The 24587-nt window shown below is 45.2% G+C and overlaps 2 protein-coding genes across 7 annotated transcripts in view; one reads left to right on the top strand and one right to left on the bottom strand.

Annotated features, from left to right (window-relative positions):
- Positions 1-24587, top strand: part of LOC140396252 (voltage-dependent calcium channel subunit alpha-2/delta-4-like) — an 820155-nt gene that overhangs the window by 464019 nt on the left and 331549 nt on the right. The window lies entirely within an intron of this gene.
- LOC140396253 (leucine-rich repeat and transmembrane domain-containing protein 2-like) overlaps positions 587-24587 on the bottom strand; it is a 33659-nt gene continuing 9658 nt past the window's right edge. The window contains exons 2-4 of the mRNA XM_072484608.1: positions 17513-17680; positions 5329-5919; positions 587-1651 (exon numbers count right to left, since the gene is read on the bottom strand). Of these exons, the coding sequence (XP_072340709.1) occupies positions 1221-1651; positions 5329-5919; positions 17513-17612 (1122 nt within the window). The 5' untranslated portion in view covers positions 17613-17680 and the 3' untranslated portion in view covers positions 587-1220. The remainder of the gene's footprint in view (positions 1652-5328; positions 5920-17512; positions 17681-24587) is intronic.

Genomic DNA, 24587 nt, shown 5'->3' with positions numbered 1-24587 from the left:
GACTCACCATTATAGTAATTTCAGTGGGATTCATTATCTTATAAACGTACCCCACCCACTGGTGCAGGCAAGCCAGAGCATCGGTGCTTTTCCCCAGCCCAGATAAATGGGGAGGATTGGCAGCAAGAAGGTCACCTGGCTGTAAAATCCAAATCCAAAAAGAATGATGGTCGACAGGAAGGTGATCAACCAGCATTGTGACAACTCCATGTAACAACGAAAACCCAAGGAGAAACAACCATTTATATATCTTTCAGAAAATATTTAAAAGCATCTAAAACTCCTCTCCAAAAATTCTGAAAGTTCATCAAATGTAGTGTCAGAAATTACAATTTTATTATGTTGCCTGCCATTCAATCCCAGAAAATAATTTTGTACATGATGTAGTACCTATTTGGACAACTGCCATTGCATTACTGTTTGCGATGTTTTGCTGTTTAAGTATACATTGCTGTTCAACCTTTTAACTGCAGCTTTCAATCACTCAAGTATCCAATATTTTTTGCCAACTTGGAAACAAAGTTTCTCATTTTCAGTAGGGCAGGCAAATGAAAGTGTGATGAACAATCATGTCGTAAAAGTGACGAAGGAATAAGCAACATCTTTAATTGAAGCTGCTATAATAGAAATACTTAGAAAAGTACATTTGGTTGCGTGTCTGTGTAGAATAATTGTACAGTTAAGTACCAAACAGCATTTCACAATTACAGGAAGATATTACCTTACTGGAATGAGAACCAGCTTGATTTCGGAGCAGTATAACAATTGGTTAGTGACATTTCCTATATTGAACACTGGAATTCAGAGTTGTTTCATGCACAAAAACCTCGAGGAAAATTGAAAGCTTTAGTATTTGTTCTCCAACTAAAAAGACCCAGCTGCAGGTACAAGGATTTAAACAACTGCTTTTGCCTTGAGTCCTAAATAATCCTATCGAACAAATGACATGCAAAGGAGTTTTGAAGATGTTCCTCCTTTCTATAGAAGCCTCTATATTGGAGACTGCTACATCCTCTAGAGCTCCAAAATACAAACACAGTGAGATTCAGACCTATAGGATGCATTTCATTCGATTTTGTGTGCTCCCTTTACTTCAGTGAGAATAATGAGTTACCATTTGTATCAACACTGCAACAAGCACACAAAGGCCAGAGCTGCAGAAAATTGAAGAAGGCAGTTGTTTTATTTATTGAAACCAGTGCTGTCTGTGCAACTGTTCCTCATGCCATGGAGGAGGCCTGTTTCTGCTCCTCCTGCTCTTGTTCACCATCTCCCATCAGTGGCTGCCGTTTTTTAAGCTCTCTATGGTATTTTGCCATCAAGGAAGCATAGATGCAACCATATGCCCCAGCTACCACCATCATGATGCAAACGATGCCACATAAAACCCCAGCAACAATGACTGTTCCAATGGCTCGCCTGACGCTGACTGGACGGTAACGTTGTCTGACGCACTCTGAGGTATGAAAGTAATGGGGCCTTGGGGTACTGACCTCCTGTTTCACACAGGGAGGGCCAGTGACCTTTACTGAGGATTTGTTTTCATCCTCCAGTTGGGTACAATAGCTGAACATCTCTACGGGAACTACTCTGAGATCTTTCCCTCGGAGGTCTTTCGGCAGTGAACATTCGATTCCATCAAGTTTTCCACCTGATTTTAAGACAGAGTAATCAGTTAATAAGATCTTGTAGCATTCTACCACTCAATACAATTTTATCTTCGCAGTATTACCATTTATTAGAGTAGGCAATGTTTACATTTGTTGAACGAGTATTAGTAACCTTATTTTGTTTTATATGTTCTCCTCTCTTTAACTCCCTTTCATAATATTTGGTTATTTGATTGTAGGGAGGACATTGTCAGGCCAATTGTGCACTTGCAATGGGAGATGGTACATATAAGGAATGCAGCATGTGAAGTAATTTTCAACTATATAGTCCAGGATTTTAATTGGAAGAAAGTCATTGGCTATAAACCAGTTATTTCCCATGTTCAACGTGAATGCCTTTTCTTCCTGTGAGCAGAGATTCAGGGCAGAATTCTCCAACTGTTCTGTTGGGTTTTCCCATGGCGGAGGCAGCTCATCATCGATCACCGGTGGGATCTTCTGGCCCCACCGAAGTCAACGGTGATTTATGTTCCTCACCCATGCCCCCAAAGGGGAAACAACTGCAGGTGTCGACTCTGGCGAGACCGGAAGATCCCGCCAGTGGGAAAGGCTTGAGATTTTTGTCCTTAGTCTCTGCGGTTGAATCAAGTGCTGTTCTGGTCCAATATTTATTGGTCTGTGCTTCCTTCAGGAATCACCAGATACATCAGCAATAACTGTGATGCAGTGAACTATCCCAAAGCATTTTACAGGAACATTATCAAACAGAATTCATTACCATGCCACATAAACAGATATTAGCAGTTTTTATGTAGTGTCTTAAAGGAATAGAGCGAGATAACAAAGCAGATACTTTTAGGGAGATTATTGCACACCTTAGGGCCATGACAGCTGAAAACATGGTCAGCAATAGTGTGGTGAAGGGGAAGTTCAAGGAGTCAGAATTGAAGGAATTTGAAAACGAGAATGGGAATTTTAAAGTCAAGGCATTGCTGGACCAGAAGCCAGTGTAGGTTGGTGTAAAATTGAGATAATGGGTGAGCAAGATTTAGTGCAAGCTAGCTAGAATGTAGGCAACACAGTTTTGGACGAAATAAGATATGTGGAGGGCTTGTAAACCTCTGCCCATCTCCAACATCCATTACCCCCCCAATGTCCTTGAATGTGTTGCCGCCTCTGAAATCTGTGCCCATCTCTCCCAGAATTCTATGCTTGAATCCCTTCAATCCGGTTTCTTCCCCTGCCCTAGCTCTTACCAGTGTCACGAAGGATAAACTATTCTTTCTCAACCTGCCAACATTGGCCACACCATCTTCTCCTAAGCCTCTCTAATGTTATCCATTGGAATTGTCTAGTTCCATTCTCATCTATCCAGTCTTATCGATCCCACCCCCGCAGAGTGACTCTGGTATCCCCCATAGATCTTTCCTTGGGGCCGTGGCTATTTTGTATATATGTGCTGCCCCTCAGTTACATTATCTGAAAACATAGTGTTAGTTTCCACATGTATGCTGACAATACACAACTCTACCACACCACCACTGCTCTCAAATCCACACTTTCTCCAACATATCTGGCTGCGTGTATGACATCCAACACTGGAGTGAAGCCATTGTCTATGGACCCATCGCAAACTCTGTTCCCTGGCCACCAACTACATCTCTCCCCTTGAAATTATCTGAGGCTGAACCAGACTATTTGCAACTTTTGTGTCGGCTCATCTAAATCTCTGCTCTTTGTGTCCTAGTTCACACCAATTCCAGCTCACTCACCATCCCAAATGCTAGTGACCTACCTTGGTCTCCATTCCAGCAAAGTCTTTCTTTTTAAATTCTCATCCTTGTTTTCAAATCGATGTTTGGTTTCCCCATCTCTATTATCTCCCACAGTGCCTCCAAGATATGTGCACTCCTGCAATTCTGGCCTCTTTAGTATCTCTGATTTTAATAATTTTTCAGCATTTCTAGCCATGACTTTAACTGCTAAGGCCCCAAGCTCTGGAATTCCCGCCTGGAACCTTTTCCCACACGATCCTGCTTTCCTCCTTTAAGATATTCCATAAAACCTAAATCTTTGACCAAGATTTAGGCCTGTTTCCCAATATCTTCACGTGGCTCAGTGTCAAATTTTGTTTGCTAATTCTCCTGTGAAATGCCTTGGTATGTTTAACTACGGTAAAGGTGCTTTGTATAACCAGGTAATTAGGTAATTAACCATAGTCCACCAGGAACCATACAACTAACTCTCTCTGTTAGAGAGAGATGTGGTTTATAGATTGAGCATCACCACTACAAGTCAAGCATGGGGTAAGGCTACCATCCATGAACTACCACAGCTAGTATGCAGATTGAACCTGTGCTGTTGACACCATTCTGCACTGCACTCTAGTCATCTAGCCAACTGATATATCCAACTTGTTGATATTATTGTGGAAGATCGAGCTTGCCAAGAGCCCATTGAAATTGTCAAGCCTAGAGATAACGGACACAATCAAACTGCCTCTTCGCGCCTGACCCGGTGATGCGATGAGGCCGGTAAATCTCGAGAGAGGCCTCTCGTGCGAATTTTGAGGCTCGGACTGCCCTCGGAACTCACGAGAAGCCGGGATCTGGATCTCGCCTTCACTGGGTGGGATCCAGATTTACATATTTAAATGAGCAGTTAGGCTCACTTAAATATGTCGGTGCCCGATTCTCCCGCGGCCTGAGAATGAACGCCTCCGCCTGGGAGACCTCACCATGGCGCTGTTTCGCACTGGTCCACACAAACATGGACCAGGCGTGATGGCACTGCGGGGGGGGGGGGGGGGGGGGGGGGGGGACGGGACGGCCAGGCCATAGGAGGCCCCCTGGTGGTCGGGCTCTGGGCAGGATGGTACCCTGGCACTCCCGCTGCCACCTGGCTGATGGTGCCAAAGTGCCTGGATGCCAAGTTGCCAGGAATCGGGCCCCGGGGTGCCCATCCTTATGAGGTGGGGTGAGGGAGGCTCAATGACTACCTAACAGGTATGTTTGGGTGATCCGGAGGCAGCAGTGTGGATGCTGGGGGGGGGGGGATTGAGAGATTGAGGAGGCATTTAAAAATGGCGCCACGGTCTCTTCCTGAAAAACCTGAGCTCATCAGTGCAGAAATTGAAGTAAGTACGGCCTCGGGGCGTTCCCAGTCGAGGCCAAAAATAAAGGAGTCCCATTTGATAACGGACTCTATTTTCTGACTGTTAAATCTCACCCAATGACACAGATGACAGCATAAGCAGCAATTGAGCCAAGGCAGTTGCGGAGATGAATGATGTTGTAAAGATGGAATCAGGTGACCCAGAGGATGGATGGATATGGGGGCCCTGAGTCAAATAAGGTGCCAGTGTTGTAAATAGCCTGGTTCAGCCTCACACAATGACTGGGTCGAAAGATGGAGTTGTTGTCTAGGAAACAGAGTTTGTGGCAGGGATTGAAGACAAAATGACTTTCTTCCTAATATTTATTTAGTAATCACAGTAACTCTGACTGATGTACCCTGGCCAGAGCCACTGAGATCAATTAGTTGAGCTGTTTTGTTTGCATGAGATAACTTAGCTTTGCGCAGATCGTTGTTGATAGGTTCAATAATAGTTCGATGAATTTGGTTTTAATCCTCATGTTGATTTAAGTTTGCTATGTGTGAATTATAGTCAGTGTGATGGGAAAGAGCATACATAATTGCAAGAGTTTGCTCTACTGACCTTTGTAGAGGAACCACTCCATCCAGTGTTTGAAGTCCCTCAGGCCACAGTCACACTCCCAAGGATTTCCACTCAGTTGTAACTGCCGAAGAAGTTCAAGTGGCTCAAAGGCCTCCCTTTCAAGATGTGGCATCCTATTGTCTTCCAGATTCAACCAGGTCAAGTTCTGCATTTCATCAAATAAGAGCAGTGGAATCTGAGAGATGCCATTAACAGAAAGGTCTAATCTCTGCAAGTTGGTGGTCTTATAGAAGATACTTTTATCCAGGCTTCGAATGCTGTTGTTCCTTAAGTTAAGGTCAGTCAGGTTCCTGATGTAGTCAAACACATTGGATGGTAATTGGTCCAGGTAGTTGTTGGACAGGTCCAGTTTCTCCAATGTTGTTAAATTAATGAATGTCAGAGCCTGCAAGGTGCTGAGTTTATTGTTGCTGAGCGAGAGGAATTTGATGTTTGACGGAATGTCTGCTGGGATGGTGAATAGGCCGAGATTGCTGCAATCCACTTCATAATTTTTACAGGAACAATGTGTGGGACATGCCAACACGGCTTCAACAATACTCAGCAGCACAAAAAATAAACAGAAATTACCTGTGGAGAAACAGAAACATGCATTACTCAATCAGATGCTTCAACAGCTGTGAATGCATGGGTGCGCTGTTTCACTACTGAAAGGTGAATTTGAGGGAGCTTCTTCACTTACTTCAACACCAGCCAACCTCAGAGGGCATGCCCATCTCATTTGCCTTGGCCCAAGAACAGGACTAGGAAGATTTTGGAAGTAAGCAGGAGCTGATAAATCGGGGTGTTAAGGGTGAACACTGCAGAGGATGAATATAATAGCTGAAGGAAAAGTTGCTGAGAATGGATCACGAGGAGCAGAGGAAACGGATTTAATTTTATATGATTTAGAGTAGCGTTATTCTGACAGTTATCAGCAGTTTTATAATAGAGGTGTGGTTTTCCTTCAAACTGCAATATGTCAAGTCCAGTACTGAGGCCAAGATGGCATGTAATGCAGGGGAATAGTCATTTACTGGAAAGGAAGCAGATATTAAATATCTCTTGACTTTCTTAAAAGGGAACATCATGCAGCAACAGTATCAAGAGATTAGGGAAATGTGAAACTAGAGGCTGCCCTCAGATATCCTGGATAGTAACAATCAAAAAGAAAACAATGAGACCTGAAAAAGTCACAGAAAAACAAACAATAAAAAAGCCCTGTATCACTTCAGAACTTGTTTCATTTGCCTTTTACTACTCAATTGGGCTGATCTAAAGCGGGGAGTCTCTTCCACCCAATGACAGGAAATCTTTCTGGCTTGCAGTATTTATCCACAATGGAATTCTCACTGAATTTGCATTAAACTCCATCAGAGATTCATATGTCGGAAGGATGGAGAAGAAGAAATTAAATAAATACAAGGTGAGATTGCGGGATATCTAATTTCCAAGTCTTGGAAGCTCAAATCATGCCAATGAGAATAGACTTGCTGGTCCAAAATTATCCAGGAATAGTGAACAAGGAGAATAGTGAACAGTTTTATAATGTGGTAATCCCATTTCTGAAAGGCATTAATGTCATGTGAGAGTACCTTTAAGAAATGGGTGTTTAAGAAATGTACCTTTAAGAAATGAGTATTATCAGTGATGTCAGAGAGTGGGTGGAGCTGGGCTGTCTGTCAGCTTTTTACTTTTGTTTTTGAGCAGGCTGCAGGGTGTGTTTTAGTTTCGTTTTCAGTGTTGGCGCTGAAGCCAGACCAAGCAGGGATACTGCTGTTCTCTCTGCCATCAGAAGACTATCTCTTGATCATTTGGTGAATTCAGAATTATAAATGTTCTCAGTAGTGAATGTAAACCTAATGTGCTTCTGTTAAAAGGTGTTTCTTTTGTCTGGATGTTGTTTGGGAAGTTATTAAAGATTACTTAGTGTTGTGTTCTTTGGGGGTTGTATTTGAATTGATAGTTGCTAAGATGTTCACTGTATGTTTTAAAAAGGTGAACTTGAGTTCATAGAATAAACATTGTTGTGCTTTAAAAAATACTTTTCCATTTCTGCTGTACCCCACCTGTAGAGTGGGCCGTGTGCTCCCCATACCACAATCTATTAAAAGTTGTGGGTCAGGGAAACTCCATGATACACTTTGGGGTTCTCTAAACCCTGGCCGATAACATTAATAATTTGCATCAGAATGAACAACTTTGTGCTTACGTTACGAGTCTGGATGACTCTTTGTCAATTCCACCCGTTGAAACCCGAAAGAGGGTGGGATGATGTCAGGATTCCAACCCAACATCGGTTTCAAGGATTTAACTCCTTGCAGTGGGAGGGGGAGGATGTTGTTGTTGTGGTTCATGTAAGTACCAACAACGTAGGCAGAATGAGGAAAAAGGTTCTGCATAGAGAGTTTCAGGAGCTCGGCACTAAATTAAATAACACAACTCTGAAAGTTATACTTGCTGGATTATTACCCGAGCTGTGTGTAAATTAACATAGGGCACATCAAATTAGAGATGAATATATAGTTCAAAGACTGGTGTGGGAGAAATGGGTTTCAGTTTGTGGGTCACTGGCACCAAAACCAGGGAAAGTGGGGACTGTACCGTTGGGACGGCCAACATCTGAAAAGTGCTGGGACCAATGTTTTAACAACATATCGCTGATTAGGAAGTGGGTAGTGGGGGAGGGGTCAGTGTGGGAGCGAGTGGAAGCGGCATCTTGCAAGGGTACGAGTTTGGAGGCTCTACTAACGGCACCCCTGCTGTTCTCACCGGCTCAGTACTCCACAAGCCTAGTGGTGGTGGCAGCCCTGAGGGTGTGGGGACAATGGAGACAGCACATGAGAGTGGAGGGGGCATCAGTGTGGTCACCGATCTGTGATAATCACCGGTTTGTTCCAGGGGGACTAGATGGGGGTTTTAGGAGGTGGCAGCAGGCAGGGATTGAGAGATTTGGGGATCTCTTCATTAAGGAGGGCTTCCCGAGCCTGGAGGCATTAGAAGAGGAGATGCAGGGTGGGAACGGGTATCGATGCCTGCAGGTACGGGACTTTGTCCGGAGGCAGGTTCCAAGCTTTCCTCGCCTCCCCCTAAGGGGACTACAGGATAAGGTGATGTCAAAAACAGGGGTTGGGGATAGGAGGGTTTCGGAGATATATAAGGAGTTGATGGAATGGGAAGGGGTCCCTATCGGGAAGGTGAAGAGGAAGTGGGAAGAGGAGTTGGGAGGGGAGTTGGAAGTCGGACTATGGGAAAAGCCTTGAAGAGAGTCAATTCATCCTCGTTGTGCGCCAGGCTTAGCCTGATCCAGTTTAAGGGCTCATATGACTGTGGCTCGGATGAGTAGGTTTTTTGAGGAAGTGGAGGATAGGGGCTGGCGGTGTGGGGGTAACCCGGTGAACCACGTACACATGTTCTGGGCATGTCCGAAGTTGAAGGGATTCTGGCAGGGATTTGCGGACTTCATGTCAGAGGTCCTGGAAGGGAGAATGACTCTGAGTCCAGAAATGTCAATATTTGGGGAATCGGAGGATCCGGGGGCCCAGGGGGGGAGAGAAGCGAATGTTTTGGCCTTTGCCTCCCTGGTGGTCCGGAGATGGATTTTGCTGTGATGGAGGGACTCATAGCCTCCAAAGTCAGGAGCATGGGTCAGTGACATGGCAGGGTTTCTCAGGCTGGAAAAGATTAAGTTCGCCTTGAGAGGTTCAACTCAGGGGTTTGCTCAGAGGTGGCAGCCGTTCATCAACTTTTTGAAGGAAAACTGAATGTCAGCATAAAGAGAGAGGGGGGGAAGGGGGAGAGAAAAATGAGAGGCATGGCAGTGTAAAATAATAGACAGGGATTCTAATATACGGGTAGTTAGGAGCTAGGGCGGGGAGGTAGTTGGTTATGTTATTGTAATATTGTTGCGTGTGTCGGGCCGCTAGGCTGTTTAGAATGTTAATTTGTTAAACTGTGAAAATTACAAATGCTTCAATAAAATGTTTTCTAAAAAAAATCATGGGTAACTTTAATCTTCGTGTGAATCAGTAAGATCAAATTTGCAGAGATAGCCATGAGGAAAAATTGATTGAGTGTATTCAGGACAGTTTTCTAGAACAATATATAGTGGATCAAACCATGGATCAGGCTATTTTGGATTTGGTAATGTGTAATGAGGCAGATTTAATAAACAATCTCAGAGTAAAAGACCACCTCGGGAAAAGTGAAAGTCGCCATAGTTCCCGGGGACCATAGGTTGCTCTCCCCTTTTGAGAGAGAGCTGACTGATGGTGGTTTAACCTGTGGGTCACCACACCTCAGGCGAGGAGCAAGGTTGAGAATGTGGAGCCTTCATGGATACCCTCATGAGAATTGAACTTGCACTGTTGGCGTCACATCACAAACCAGTCATCCAGTCAATAGAGCTAACTGATGGGTTGTATCCTACGATATTAAAGGAAGTCAACATAGGCAGAAAGATAGACAGAGATAGTGGGTGCACTGGTAGTAATCTTCCAAGGATCTTTCAGTTATGGAAAAGTTCCAAAACTGTCAATGCAATACCCTTATTCAAAAATGGAGAGAGACAAAAAATAGGTAACTATAGGCCAGTTAGCTTAACGTCTACAATTGGGAAAATGTTGGAGTACATTTATAAAGGATGTAATAGCGGACCATTCAGACATACATAATATAATCAAGCAGAATCAGCATGACTTCATGAAAAGGAAGTCATGCCTGACAAATTTATTAGAATTCTTTGAGATAATAATGAGCAGGATAGATAAAAGGGAACCAGTAGATGTAATATACTTATTTCCAAAAAGCATTTGATAAAGTACTGCACAAAAGTTGACTGAATAAGAGCCTGTGGTGTTGGGGGTAGTATATTAGCATGGACAGAGGATTGGCTAACTGATAGAAGACAGAGAATTGGGAGAAGAGAGGAATTGTCAGCACGACAAACTGCAACTAGTGGAGTCGCACAGGGGTCACAATTATTTACAATGCATATTTTAATGACTTGGATGGGGGAAGTGAATGTACTATTGCCAAGTTTGCAGTTGACACAAAAATAGGTGGGAAGGCAAGTGGTGAGGATGAACAAAGAGTCTACAAAGGGATGTAGGCAGACTAAGTGAGTGGACAAAAACTTGGCAGGTGGAATAGAATGTAGGAAAATGTGAAGTTATGCACTTTGGTAGGAAGAATAAAGGAACTGAATATTTTGAAGTGGAGAAAGATTACAACTGCAGCACAAACAGACTTGGGGGGTCCTCATGCATAAATCACAAAAAGCTAGCATGCAAGATCAGCAGGTAATAGGGAAGGCAAATGGAATGGAATTTATTTCAAAGGGAATGGAATATAAAAATAGGGAAGCCTGACTAAAACTATACAAGGCACGAGTTAGATGCACCTAGAAAACTGTCAGCAGTTTTGGTCTCCTTATTTAAGAAAAGATATACTGGCAATGGAAGCCGTCCAGAGAAGGTTCATTCAGTTGATCACAGGTATAGAGGGATTTTCTTATGAGAAGAGGTTGAATATTCATTGGAGTTTGGAAGAATGATAGGCTACCTTCTTGAAACACATAGGATTCCCTTGTGGATGGGTCTAGATTCAGAGGGAATAAGCTCAAAGTAGAGGTTCAGGGACAAGACAGGGATAAGGAGCCGTTTCATCTTTAAGAGGGTAGTGAAGCTATGAAATTCTTTATCACTCAGAGCTTCAGAGGCTGGGTCATTAAGTATGTTCAAGACTGAGATAGACAGAATCAAGGGTTATGGGGAAAAGACAGGAAAGTGGAGTTGAGGATTATCAGATCATTCATGATCTCACTGATGGAACAAACTCGATGGGCCGACTTTCTGCTCCGACATCTTTTGGTCTTCTGCATTCAAAAACCCACCTTCCCCTGCCTGGGGAAGATACCCTCCATGATGTACACATTTCCAGCAAGCAGGCATCTGCATTCAAAGTGTAACAAATCCATTTTGATAGAGGGACAATAAAGATCAATTTTATAAATCTTCCAATGCATATGAGTGTTCTCCACACTTTTCCCATTCATTCAAATAATGGACAGAAAATTGTGGGGAGCAGAGCCATTATTTCCTCTTGTGCGCTCCTGGCAACTAAGACTGAGTGCTCGATTCGTATGTTCATTACATTGTCCCTTATAATTACAACACATGACCTCTACATATTTCAGATATGCAAGTCTCCAATCAAAAACATGTTGTTTAATTGTACTTTCAGAGTTCAAATGACGATATGCTGTTTGAATTTTCTTCATCTGAGGTGGCATATTGAACCTCTCAATATATATATTTTTTGCACAGTTTGGGCTTATAATGTTTGGAAAATTAGATATCCACAATATCAAACATCATCATATATTATGTACAGCATTATAATATTTCTAGTAACACCTTGGCTTGCTTACAGTTTATGATATAACTCTAAACAAACCTTTTAATCTTGTGTAACTTTACAATTTCATACTAGCACATGATTAAACTCAGATGGAAACCAATAATTGGAATTGGTCATAGAAAATGGGATCTCACAATCAGAAAGGAAGACTCAAAAGTGATGTGACAGGGATTATAAGAAGCATAATATATTATGATTACAGTAACTCAAAAATCTCAGGAGCATTTTACAAAGACCTGACAAGCTGAATTTTATAAGCTGTTGGTTATTTTGTTCATGTGATTTGTGATAATACCCAAATCTCTCAAATTTATCACAAATTAGTGTTCTTGCCATGCAATCCGACTTCACAGTTTTTATACGAGATAATTTAAAGCAATAAGACAAGACTGTTTGGGATCCTGGTAGCTGCAGACTGTGTTTTGTCAGTTTATTGTCACATATTGCAGAGAGTGGGTGGCTGAATCTTTGACTAATCTAACAACCAAACGTTACCTTTCTCGATGTTTTGTTAAGAGGTTAGCTCTGCTTTTTAGAGCAACTAATGTTGGAATGCTCTTGATATGTAGAATATCAAAAAATCCTGATTAACAAAGAAACATTTGGAATAGAATTGCTGCTTGCATTCAGAGTTAGTGTTTCTCATGACGTTTAATTCTTACAGGGTCAATTTTAACCTATTCCACTCGGCAGAAATTAAATTTGCGTCAGCTGCTATCTCACACTTCCTGCTCTCTCCTCCCTACACCTCTTGTTCTATTTCTGACTGCATCTCAGGCATTCATCCCAGGCAAGCAGGGTCAATTTAAAATATCTTGCTCTGACATCATATCCTTCCTGCTTGAATTTTAACTCCAAATTGCACACATTCCTCCAAGTCTCAGGACCACCTGCTACATTTTGTGAGGTTATTGTGATTAGCCCTTTTGCAGCACCACAAAAATGAGGTCCCAGCTGCAGCTCATTGGATTACAGGATATTTTGATGCCTGGATTTCCAGCTCATGACTTCAGCACTTTTGTTGACTTGCAGTATTTTAGATAATCTTCTCTACTTGCAATTCCTGCTTCTTCTGGCTAAAATAAAACTTAGGAACATTAGGGCGCACAATGGTGGCACAGTGCTCAGCACTGAACAAAGAAAAGTACAGCACAGGAACAGGCCCTCGAAACCTGCGTCGACCATGCTTCTCGTCTAACCTAAAACCTTCTACACTTCCGGGGTCCATATCCCTTCAGGCAGGGAGGTTCCCTCTATTCCCATCCAATTCATGGATTTGTCAAGATGCCCCTTAAACGTCACTTTCGTAGTGCTTCCACTATCTCCTCTGGTAGTGAATGCCAGGCACTCACTACCCTCTGTGTAAAAAAACTTTCCTCGCACATCTCCTCTAAACTTTGCCCCTCACACCTTAAACCTCTGCCCCCCAGTAATTGACTCTTCCACCCTGGGAAAAAGCTTCTGACTATCCACTTTGTCTATGCCCTTCATAATTTTGTAGACTTCTATCAGGTCGCCCCTCTAGTGAGAACAAACCAAGTTTATTCAACCTCTCCTCATAGCTAATGCCCTCCAGACCAGGCAACATCCTGGTAAACCTCTTCTGTACCCTCTCCAAAGCCTCCACAGCCTTTTGGTAGTCTGGCGACCACAATTGAATACTATACCCAAGTGTGGCCTAACTAAGGTTCTATACAGCTGCAGCATGACTTGCCAATTTTTATACTCCAATGCCCCGGCCAAAGAAGGCAAGCATGCCGTATGCTTTCCTTGACTATCTTGTCCACCTGTGTTGCCACTTTCAGTGACCTGTGGACCTGTACACCCTCTGCCTGTCAATACTCTTAAAGGTTCTGCCATTTACTGTATATTTCCCATCTGTATTAAACCTTCCAAAATGCATTACCTCACATTTGTCTGGATTAAATTCCATTTGCCACTTCTTCACCCAAGTCTCCAACTAATCTATATCCTACTGTATCCTCTGACAGTCCTCATCACTATCCGCAAATCCACTGACCTTTGATTTGTCCACACACTTACTAATCAGACCAGTTCCATTTTCCTCCAAATCATTTATATATACTACAAACAGCAAAGGTCCCAGCACTGATCCCTGTGGAACACCACCAATCACAGCCCTCCATTCAGAAATGGACCCTTCCTCTGCTACCCGCTGTCTTCTGTGCCCAAGCCAGTTGTGTACCCATCTTGCCAGCTCACCTCTGATCCCATGTGACATCATCTTCTGTATCAGTCTGCCATGAGGGACCTTGTCAAAGGCCTTACTGAAGCCCATGTAGACAACATCCACTGCTCTACCTTCATCAATCATCTTCGACACTTCCTCGAAAACCCGATCAAGTTAGTGAGACATGACTCCCCTTCACAAAACCATGCTGCCTCTCACTAATAATATGTCAATTTGCTTCCAAATGGGAGTAAATCCTGCCTCGAAGATTCCTCTCCAATAATTTCTCTACCAACGATGTAAGGCTCACCGGCTCGTAATTTCCTAGAATATCCTTGCTACCTTTCTTAAACAAAGGAACAACATTAGCTATTCTCTAGTCCTCTGGGATCTCACCTGTAGACAGGGAGGATAGAAAGATTTCTGTCAAAGCCCCAGCAATTTCCTCCCTTGCCTCCCTCAATATTCTGGGGTAGATCCCAAAAGGTCCTGGGGACTTACCTATCTTAATGTTTTTCAAGAAGCCCAACACCTCCTCCTTTTTGATCTCAATGTGACCCAGACTAGCTACACACCTTTCCCCAGACTCATCATCCACCAAGTCCTTCCCTTTGGTGAATACTGATGCAAAGTACTCATTCAGTACCTTGCCCATTTTCTCTGGTTCCACCAGATGGATTCCCTCCCTGTCCTTGAGTAGGCTAACCATTTCCCTGGCTACCTTCTTGCTCTTTATATACATGTAAAAAGCCTTGGGATTTTCCTTAATCCTGTCTGCTAATTACTTTTTGTGATCCCTTTTAGCCCTCCTGACGCCTTGCTTACGTTCCTCCCTCCTTTCCTGATATTCCTCAGGGGCTTTGTCTGTTCCCAGCCGTACAGCTCTTACAAATGCTTCCTTTTTCTTTTGGACTAGGCTCACCAATATCCCTCATTATCCAAGGTTCCTAAAACTTGCCACACTTATCCTTCTTCCTCACAGGAACATGCCGGTTCTGAATTCCTATCAACTGACATTGAAAGTCTCCCACATGCCAGATGTTGATTTACCTCAAACATCTGCCCCCAATCTATATTCTTCAGTTCCTGCCGAATATTGTTATAATTAGCCTCCCACAATTTAATAATAATAATCGTTTATTGTCACAAGTAGGCTTCAATTAAGTTACTGTGAAAAGCCCCTAGTCGCCACATTCCGGTGCCTGTTTGGGGAGGCCGGTACGGGAATTGAACCCGCGCTGCTGGCATTGTTCTGCATTACAAGCCAGCTGTTTAGCCCTCTGTGCTAAACCAGCCCCACTTTCACCCAAGGACTACTCTTATCTTTATACAACAGTACCTTAAAACTTACTGAATTATAGTCACTGTTTCTGAAATGCTCCCCTTCTGAAACTTCAATCATCTGGCTGGGCTCATTCTCCAATACCAGATCCAGTACTGCCGCTTCCCTACTTGGACTACCTACATATTGCTTCAAGAAGCCCTCCTGGATGCTCCTTACAAACTATGCTCCATCCAAGCCCCTAGCATGAGGTGAGTCCCAGTCAATGTAGGGGAGGTTAAAATCACCCACCACAAGAATCCTGTTGCTTTTACACCTTTCTAAAATCTACCTATATATCTGCTCCTCTATCTCCCACTGGCTGTTGGGAGGCCTGTAGTAAATCTCCAATCTTGTGACTGTACCCTCCCTATTCCTGAGCTCTACCCATGTTGCCTTGTTGCAAGAGCCCTCTGAGGTGTCCTCCCACACTACAGCTGTGATATTCTCCTTAATCAGTAGTGCAACTCCCCCACCCATATTACATCCCCTCCCTATCCCGGCTGAAGCATCTGAATCCTGGAACATTCAGCTGTCAATCCTGTCCCTCCCTCAACCAAGTCTCTTTAATGGCAGTAACATCACAGTTCCTAGTATTAGTCCAAACTCTTAAGTTCATCTGCCTTGCCTATTATACTTCTCACATTGAAACAAATGCACCTCAGACCACCAGTCCCACTATGTTACCAATATGTACCATGACCTTTGGCTGTCAACCAGGCAGAATGAATTTTTTTTTGAAAATATTTTTATTAAGGCATATATAATTTTTAACCACAATTTTCAAGAGGAAAAAAAAACAACAGAACAAATAACACCTACCAAACCAACAACCAACGTGGCTTGCATACATAGTTCCCCAGTCCCCCTTTCCCACTAACTATTTCCCACCTCAACCATACCCCCCTGCCTCCCTCTTTCCCTTTACACCCCCCCCCCCCCCCGCTTATATCTGCTGACAGCTTAATTTTCCCCAAAGAAGTCAATAAACGGCTGCCACCTCCGGGCGAACCCTAGCATCGACCCTCTCAGGGCCAACTTGATCTTCTCAAGCCTGAGAAACCTGGCCATGTCACTGACCCATACCCCCCAATTTTGGGGGTTCCAAGTCCCTCCACGCCAATAGACAGAATGAATGTTTATGCAGAACTTTAGATGGGGGCTTCCGGCAATATGCTCCACAGAGAAAGACATGCATCGTCATTATCTGCTATAGTATGCATAATATTACATTGTGGAAATACTTACTTTTGGAGAAGGAAGAGCAACATCAGCAATCCCTATCCAATAGTGATTTGAGTTACTGGTAAATATCCTGCCGCCATTGTGAATGTGCTGACAGGAAAACATTCACTGATACAGCTGACACTCAATCGAACTGCCTAATTTTCCATATTTTTCACAACTGTCTCCCTCATTCTTTCTTTTTACAGAATTTTGTTTGATTTGTTCCCCTTTTTAATTCTTTTAGACTCCATAAATGGATTACATTGGAACTGAAAAGGTTAAGAAGAATTTGAAAAGGTGATTCAAGCTATGAGAGAGCAAATGATGATTTTTTTTCCCCCCATGAATTTGGAGAAAAGTGGTCTAAATTTGGAATTAATATTAGAAGTATGTGGGGGGAAGCTAAAAGTTGTAGTATAAGAATCTAGCACATATGGGGTTAATGTGGGACTGAATACAGTACTGCCCATACAGATATAAGAGAGCACATGACCCACACCCAGGGTCAGTCTGGTATTGGAGAGAGCCATATGCACCAGCAAGTGTGGAGACAGCTCCTAGCCTGTAGCCTTTACAGTATATTTGTAAATAGTTCTAAGAGTCAATATGGACTTACAGTTAACCGACGAATGATTGCAAAGACTTCTTCAGACCGACCAAATTGTAACCAACACCTGACAACAACAGGAACTTTTTCAGAATTGTAATATAGAATGCTTTAAGCTAATAAACGATCACAGCTGAATTCGTAATAATATTAAGAGGGAATTTTGAAATTGAGAGTGCCATTTGAAGAAAACCCGAGCAAAAACTTGGCACTGGAACACATATTTTAAATGCGGAGCAGGCTCCGGTAAAGACATAAGAGAAGAATGATTTCCTTTTGCGCTAAAATTGTGTTTTCTATTCCTTTTGTCTGTTACTCTCCTCACCTCATCATTCCCAGTACCTCTAACGTGCCACTTACAAGCAACAATGAGAAACACATTGAATAGGGTCAATCAAAAGGGATAATCGATACTCACATGTGCAAGAGGTCTTCTTCCCCTGCTTCGCAATTGCACTTGTCACAGGTTCCATATTTAATATGGTACACTCACTCTGAGAGTTGTTGGCTTGTGTCATGTGCCAAATGTTCTGTAGAATAGGAATCACAGTAGTGTCCGATGTCACCAGTGCTTTAGTCTCCAAAACTAGAAGAAGACATTGTGTTGATTATTTTTATACGGACTTTGTTATCCATAAGCAGCTCTGTAACTGAATCAGTTAGTTGCCCAACTCTAGAAGACATTTGATACAGTGAAATTGCAACCATGGACGTCTTCCCATCTCTTGGTGTCTTGACATGTACAAGTTGTGTTATGCAGAAATCACCAATGCAAAGCATTAGGTTCAAAGTGACTGATCTCAGCCATATTAACGAAAGGAGGTGACTGACCGTATGTGAAATTCTGCCTATGTTTGGTCTGCTCAAGTCTACATTTAAGCACTAAATTATAAAGCACCATTGGAAGGTATTTTGGATTGTCCTCTGCATATGTGTAAGCCAAGGACGGGGAGTGGAGGCGAAAAATACCTTAACACGGAAAATAAATGATCTCCTTTTGAAAAATAATTTTAAAAACCCAGGATGAGATCTTTGCTCAGCAACGGGGGTGGCCTAAACTAGGTGAGAGTGAGTCTTCCTCCTCTGAGTGGCATGTTGGGCTTTGAAGGTCATGTAGCAAGGATTGAACGTGGGGTGACATCTTGAGGGGAGGTATGCACAGCGCACACCCCCCCCCAAATGATGTACCCCGTTTCCTTTCCACCTTTGTACACTTAACCTCAAAAAGCATCCTGCCCACACCCGCCCACCTCCCCATGCAAACACTATTTTGGCGTGGGCAGTGTAATAGCCCCAAGAGTTGGCCTAATCACAAACTCAATTGACCGTCAATTCTTAATTTAAATATTCAGCCCACCCAACTAACATGTTATGGGGACAGTTAGGATGTGAAGGGAAGGTGATGAGGTGGGAACCCCATGTATTTATTGTGCCTCCCCCCCACATCCTGCAAAAAACATGCCTTGCAGAGGGCCATAAAATCCAGCCCACAATGAAAATAACTAATACAGCATGCGAAGAATCAAAGGCTGCACCCCATGTTCCAACATTTTGGGGTTAATTTTAAGTTTCAATAGGTGGTGGATAGCGTGATTGTCAATCTCTGCCAAAAAAACTCAAGTCATTTTAACTCAAGCTGTAATCATTGTTCTCACTGGATAAAAGCAAATTACGGCGGATGCTGGAATCTGAAGCGAAAGAGAAAATGCTGGAAAATCTCAGCAAGTCTGGCAGCATCTGTCAGGAGAGAAAAGAGCTAACATTTCGAGTCCAATGACTCTTTGTTCTCATGTCAGCAAGCAACTCACTAGATCATAGAATCATAGTCTCTGAGTGATGTGGCACAGTCCCAAAGGGAGATGGCCCAGTCCCTGTGCTCCATGGCTACGAGCATAGTTGAGACGAGAGCGGGCCTCCAGACTGGCAACACCAGGTGCCGGGGAGCGCAGGGGTTTGTTCTGGTCGCATCCCTGTCCTAAGGCGTATCCGGGGGCCATTGGGCATTCGGAGGGAGGAGGTGATGTGGCCCCTGCCGGTGACTCCTGCAGGGTAGGTGCTGGAACACCAAAGCGTCTCAGACTCTCCACCCCCCCACCCCCATTCTTGGTGCACCCGATGAGCAGCGGGCAGAACTGGGTGGCACCACGCCACCTGGGACACCCGAGCGACTGTCGGGCCCAGTCACTTCAGTCACTGGCAGCCGTTAAATGGCCCCAGGACACAGGGCAGAAATTGCAGTCGGCCACCTCTACTCCTGATGTATCACTGGGGACCCACCGGAGATCCAGCTGGACATAGTGTTCGAGCTCATAAGGCCAGAAAGGTAGACACAAGTTAAGTTGCTAAGGGTGCAGGGCACAGGATAGTGTTAGGGGGCTAGGGTATAAACTGTTATGAACAGAATAAACACGTGTTCCAAAACTTCCAAACTGCCTCGATGCTCTTTGAGGGATGGGCTGGGATGGCTGCAGAGGGGAGCTGGGCAGACGTTGGAGGTGAACACGAGCCGGGGCTCCGAGGTTGGACACAGCACATCACCCCGGTACCCCGCCCCTCCCACTCCCTCTCAACCCAAACCCCCCCCCTCCTCACACCCCATCTTCATCTCCACCACCCCAATGGTTTGTGTGATGGAATGACCAGCTCGCATACAGGAATCATCCAGGTGGACGGTGGAAAGTGCTACCATGGGCTGGAGATGTTGTCAAAGAACACGGAGCACCAGAGCTCATCGCAGGGTGAGTCGACGTCATCCTCCATCCCATTGACCAGGCCTGTTGTTGCTGCCAACCCAGGGCCCGCACCCGATAGTGAGGCAGGTAGGAATCTCGGAGGGGGTTGCAGGAGGTGGGGGGGCGGGGGGGGGGGGGGGGGGCGTGGGGGGGGGGGGCCACAGTGTGGGTGGGATGGGATGTTTGTGCCTTCGGCCAAACCCCCTAATCTGGAGGTGTTTAGAGGGCCCTGTGTGCGCTGGCCCTGGCGGACGCGTTGTGCGGCCTACAGTACCTGCCCGGGCCCCATGCCCTGTCCATCGCAACCTCGTCATCGGATGAGGCCAGACGTTCATCCCCCTCCTCCACACATCGCCCCTCTGCGCAATGCTGTGGAGGACGCAGCAGGCCACAGTGGTGTGGGACACTCTCCCAGCAGTGTACTGGAGGGGCCCTCCAGAGCGGTCCAGGCACCTGAACCGCATCTTCAGGATGCCGATGCACCGCTTGATCATGCCTTGGTCGTTGCATGGGTGTCGTTGTAGTGGGTCTCCGCATTGGTCTGTGTCCTCTGGATAGGCTTCATCAGCCACGAAAGCAGCGGATAACCCCTGTTACCCAGGAGCCAATCCCTCATTCGGGGGTGCGTCTCGAAGATGTCAGGAACCACTGACTATGTTAGGATGAAGGGGTCATGCACACTGCCCAAGCCTCAGGTGCCGACGCGTTTGATGTGCAGTTCACGGTCACACACCAGCTGCTTGTTCATCGAGTGGAACCGCTGTCGGTTTATGAAAGCTGACCCCTCATGGGGCAGTGCTGTCGAAGGACATGCATCTCGTCGATCACCCCGTGGACTGGGACATCCGGCATTGGCGGTGAATCCCGCTGCCCGGGTATCCTGCTGGGCTCAGTCCACATTAAAAATGACATATTATGCCGACCGGTAATATTGTGCTTTCGTGACAGCGCGGATGCAGCTGTGCACTGAGGTTTGTGAGATCCCAGACAGGCCCCCATTCAGTGCCAGACAGGTCCCCATTCGTTGCCCCGTGGCATGAAAGTTCAGGGTGACCATCACCTTGACGGCCACCGGGAGCGGGTGTCCTTCCCCATATCCCCGTGGTTCCAGGTGTGCCATGATCCGCCTGTTGGGTGGCCGGCTCTCCATCCACACGGTTGGCTCCTGTTGCTCTGGGGCATGTTCCACTGCTGCAACAATTTTTAGTTCACACCTGATCGCATTTCGTGATTCGCACATTGTTGGACGGAGAATCCATAGTTGTCGCCCATAGTTGTCCAGGCTGCCCGTGTCGAAACACCATGGAAAATGGCAGCTTGTGGGAACAGAGCAGAAACAGTGCGATATGTAAACAGAAATATCCAAGCAACGTTTGCCTTTTGCCAGACAGAGGGTCTCAAAACTGCCCCCATTTGTTTTCATACAGTTCATGTTCCCACTATCAATGGGATAGTGTGTGGTGTGCAGTTGGTTAGGTTACAGCCCTTTCTCCTCTGAGTGATGGGTTTGATTCAAGCCCAGGTTTATTGGATTACAGTCTCTCAGCACAAACTCTAAGACTCTTCAGTGGATTTGGCTGCGTTCAAACGTAATGCTAACCGTTGCTTGTGATACAAAACAACATAATTGAACCGGAATTTGCAGTGTCGCTCAGAGATGGTGTAAAAATGGTTGGTGTGAGAAACAGTTGTGAAGGAAGGACGTTTAATTAATTATCTCCAAATAAGGAAATGGGTCAGTATGGGCTCTCTCCACAATGTTTCAATCATCTGAGAGTTGGGTTTGTACTGGAAAAATTCATGAAATTGGGACTTATAAGGCTAAACTGAGGTTTATATCCAGGAGCTTAAAAGAGAGGCTGGGTGATGGTGCAAGTGTTAGAGTGGACCTTTCTATTGCTGAAATAGTGGAAAACTGTGAAAAGTTGTTTTGGCCATAAATTCATGGTCACTTTTCTGCAGGGCAATACTTTTCAGAAAGAAGTGTTCCTGAAACAAGCTAAAGAAGCAGCAGGTGCAGAAAGAATACTGTGGGAACTAACTGTGGTGGCTTGAGACATACACTGGCGACTTCCAGGAGTTAACAAAGGGGTTTATTGATGAATGGCAAAGGCAGTACAGGCACAGAAGACTGTATATCAGGTCTTAACACTTCAGCTCCTGGTCCACATTGCCTGGGCCCTGCTCCCAGGACCCCACGCAAACTCCCTATTGCCCGGGGTTCACACGCCCCAGCGCGATTGACCCCGAGCCAGTCATGTGGTTTGTGGAGCCCGACCCTATAGGGGGGGGCTATGCCATCACATCCCTCCCTGCTTAAGTCCCTTATTACAATCACCCCAAAAACTATATACAGAAGTTACAAATGTTAGCAGGGACAACAAGGGAAAGAGAGTCTATCAAGAAAACAATCGATACAAAGACCTCTGGTTCCTCCCGGATCTACATAGCCCTTTCACAGGTTCAGCACCCTTTCAGGTGTTCGAATTTTCAACAGTTGGTATCACCACAGGAGGCACCGCCTCAACGACAGGTGAACTGACCTCACCGGCTTGACAGAAGTAGCTGGTTGAGCAGAATCAGGAGCTCCGAGCTCCCTTTGGGAGTTACAATAGACTCCAAGCTGGGGGTCGCCACCCCTTAACTCCTCAAGTGGTTGATGTGCTCTCTGACTGTCTTCCCACTAACATTGACCACATAAAACACCAGCGGACCTGAAGCGAAATTACGGACCAAAACCAGGACTCCCACCCAAGAACCCTCCTCCCGCCAAAAATAGAAGCACAAGATCCAATTGGGTTCTCAACTGATGGCCCATGAGCAGCTCAGTGGGTGTGACTCCCATGATGGAATGAGGGGTTGAGTTGTACAACAACCAAAAATTAACTGACTGCTGGCAAAATGGTTTATCAGATAGCTTTTTATTGCATTCTTGAAAGACTGAACAACCCTCACAGCCAGACTGTTCGACGCTGGATGGTAGGCTCCTGTCGTCATGTGTCGAATGCCATTTGCTCACATAAAAACTTGGAAATCATCACCGGCGAAACGAGTGCCATTGTCTGAAACAATTGACTTGGAAAGCCTATGGATGGCAAACACTCGATGCAAGGCAGTTACCATGGCCACCAAGGTGGTGGGCCCCATCTTTTGAACTGATAGCCACTTAGAGTGAGCATCCTCCAGCATAGCCACTTAGAGTGAGCATCCTCCAGCACTAAAAACATCTTGCCCATATATGGCCCAGCATAGTCAACGTGGACCCTGGTCCACGGGTGACCTGATTATTCCCAAGGGTGAAGAGTGGCAAAAGGCGGCAAGGATTACTGCATATGGCAAGGGTGGAACAATTGTACTCATCCTTCAAGTAGTTGCGTGCCAGCATCTTCATCTTTGCCTGCCCTGGGTGGGCAGATGTAGTTCTTGAATGAGGGACTCCCTGGCAGACCACCCTTGATCCCTACAGAATCGTGTCATCTTCACATGTCAACTCATCCTGATGAGTGAAGTATGACCTCAGCTCTTCAGACTTGTAACGGCACCCACTCTGTATCATTCTTTCAACTGCTGAAAGAAAAACGTCTCTATGAGTCCAGATGCGGTTGGGCACAATGGACACTGGCATAGTGTCTAGAACGTATAAAACCAAAATGATCTCCTGGGGTATAGATGGCGGCGGAATTCTCTTTGGTAGGGGCAGGCAACATAATGCATTCACATCAGCAATTTGCATCGCAGGCCAGTGCTGAGAAGCATAGTTGTAAGCCGCCAGCAGCAAGGTGCAACATTGCACCCTCAACAAGGCTTTGGACTTATCTTCCCTTGGTTTGTGGTCAGGCACTATGTCAAACTGTCAACCGTACACATACTGGTGGAAAGGCTTCACACAGGGCAGCACGGTAGCACAAGTGGCTAGCACTGTGGCTTCACAACGCCAGGGTCCCCGGTTCGATTCCTCGCTGGGTCACTGTCTGTGTGGAGTCTGCACGTTCTCCCCGTGTCTGCGTGGGTTTCCTCCGGGTGCTCCAGTTACCCCCCCACAGTCCAAAGATGTGCAGGTTAGGTGGATTGGCCATGCTAAATTGCCCTTAGTGTCCAAAAAGGTTTGGAGGGGTTATTGGGTTACAGGGATAGGGTGGAAGTGAGGGCTTACTCAATTGGCCGAATGGCCTCCTTCTGCACTGTATGTTCTATGTTCTATGGATATAACTGCTAAGCCTTCCTTTTCAGTCTGGGCATGGTTTTGTTCTGCTTCTGAAAAGGTCCTTGAGGTAAACGCAATAGGGCCCTCTCAGCCAGACTGTTTGACGCTGGGTGGTGTAGCCACCTAAAATGGCTGATTCCCGAGTATTTGGCCAAACCCCGATGTAAAATGGCGAACTAAAGAGGCTGATGGGAAAATCAGCCAACAGGACTCAAAACAGACAGCAGCAGGCAGAACAGTGTATTCGGCACTGGGGAAGTCGGCCCAGACCGATACCTGCAACCATTAGCAGCACATCAACCCAGCCACCTGCATTTTAATCGGCCATCTCCGGGAACAATTGCTACAAATTAGCAATTGAAAGCCGATCCAGACCTCTCGGCGCCAGCAGTGGCTGAGACAAAGAAAGGTGGACGACCACCCCCCGATCAAGGAATCGCCCCATTATTGGAGCATATCGAACCCAGTGATTGGGACCAAGTCCAATCACTTGGGACCAGGGTCAAGGTCCGCCCCGAGAGGCGGGAAGCCCCTAGGAACTATAGAAATCAGGGCCA

The sequence above is a fragment of the Scyliorhinus torazame genome, chromosome 19, assembly GCF_047496885.1.
Source record: "Scyliorhinus torazame isolate Kashiwa2021f chromosome 19, sScyTor2.1, whole genome shotgun sequence".
Classification (NCBI taxonomy): Eukaryota; Metazoa; Chordata; class Chondrichthyes; order Carcharhiniformes; family Scyliorhinidae; genus Scyliorhinus; species Scyliorhinus torazame.
Note: the sequence above shows the minus strand (reverse complement) of the source record. Positions and strands in the feature narration are given on the sequence as shown.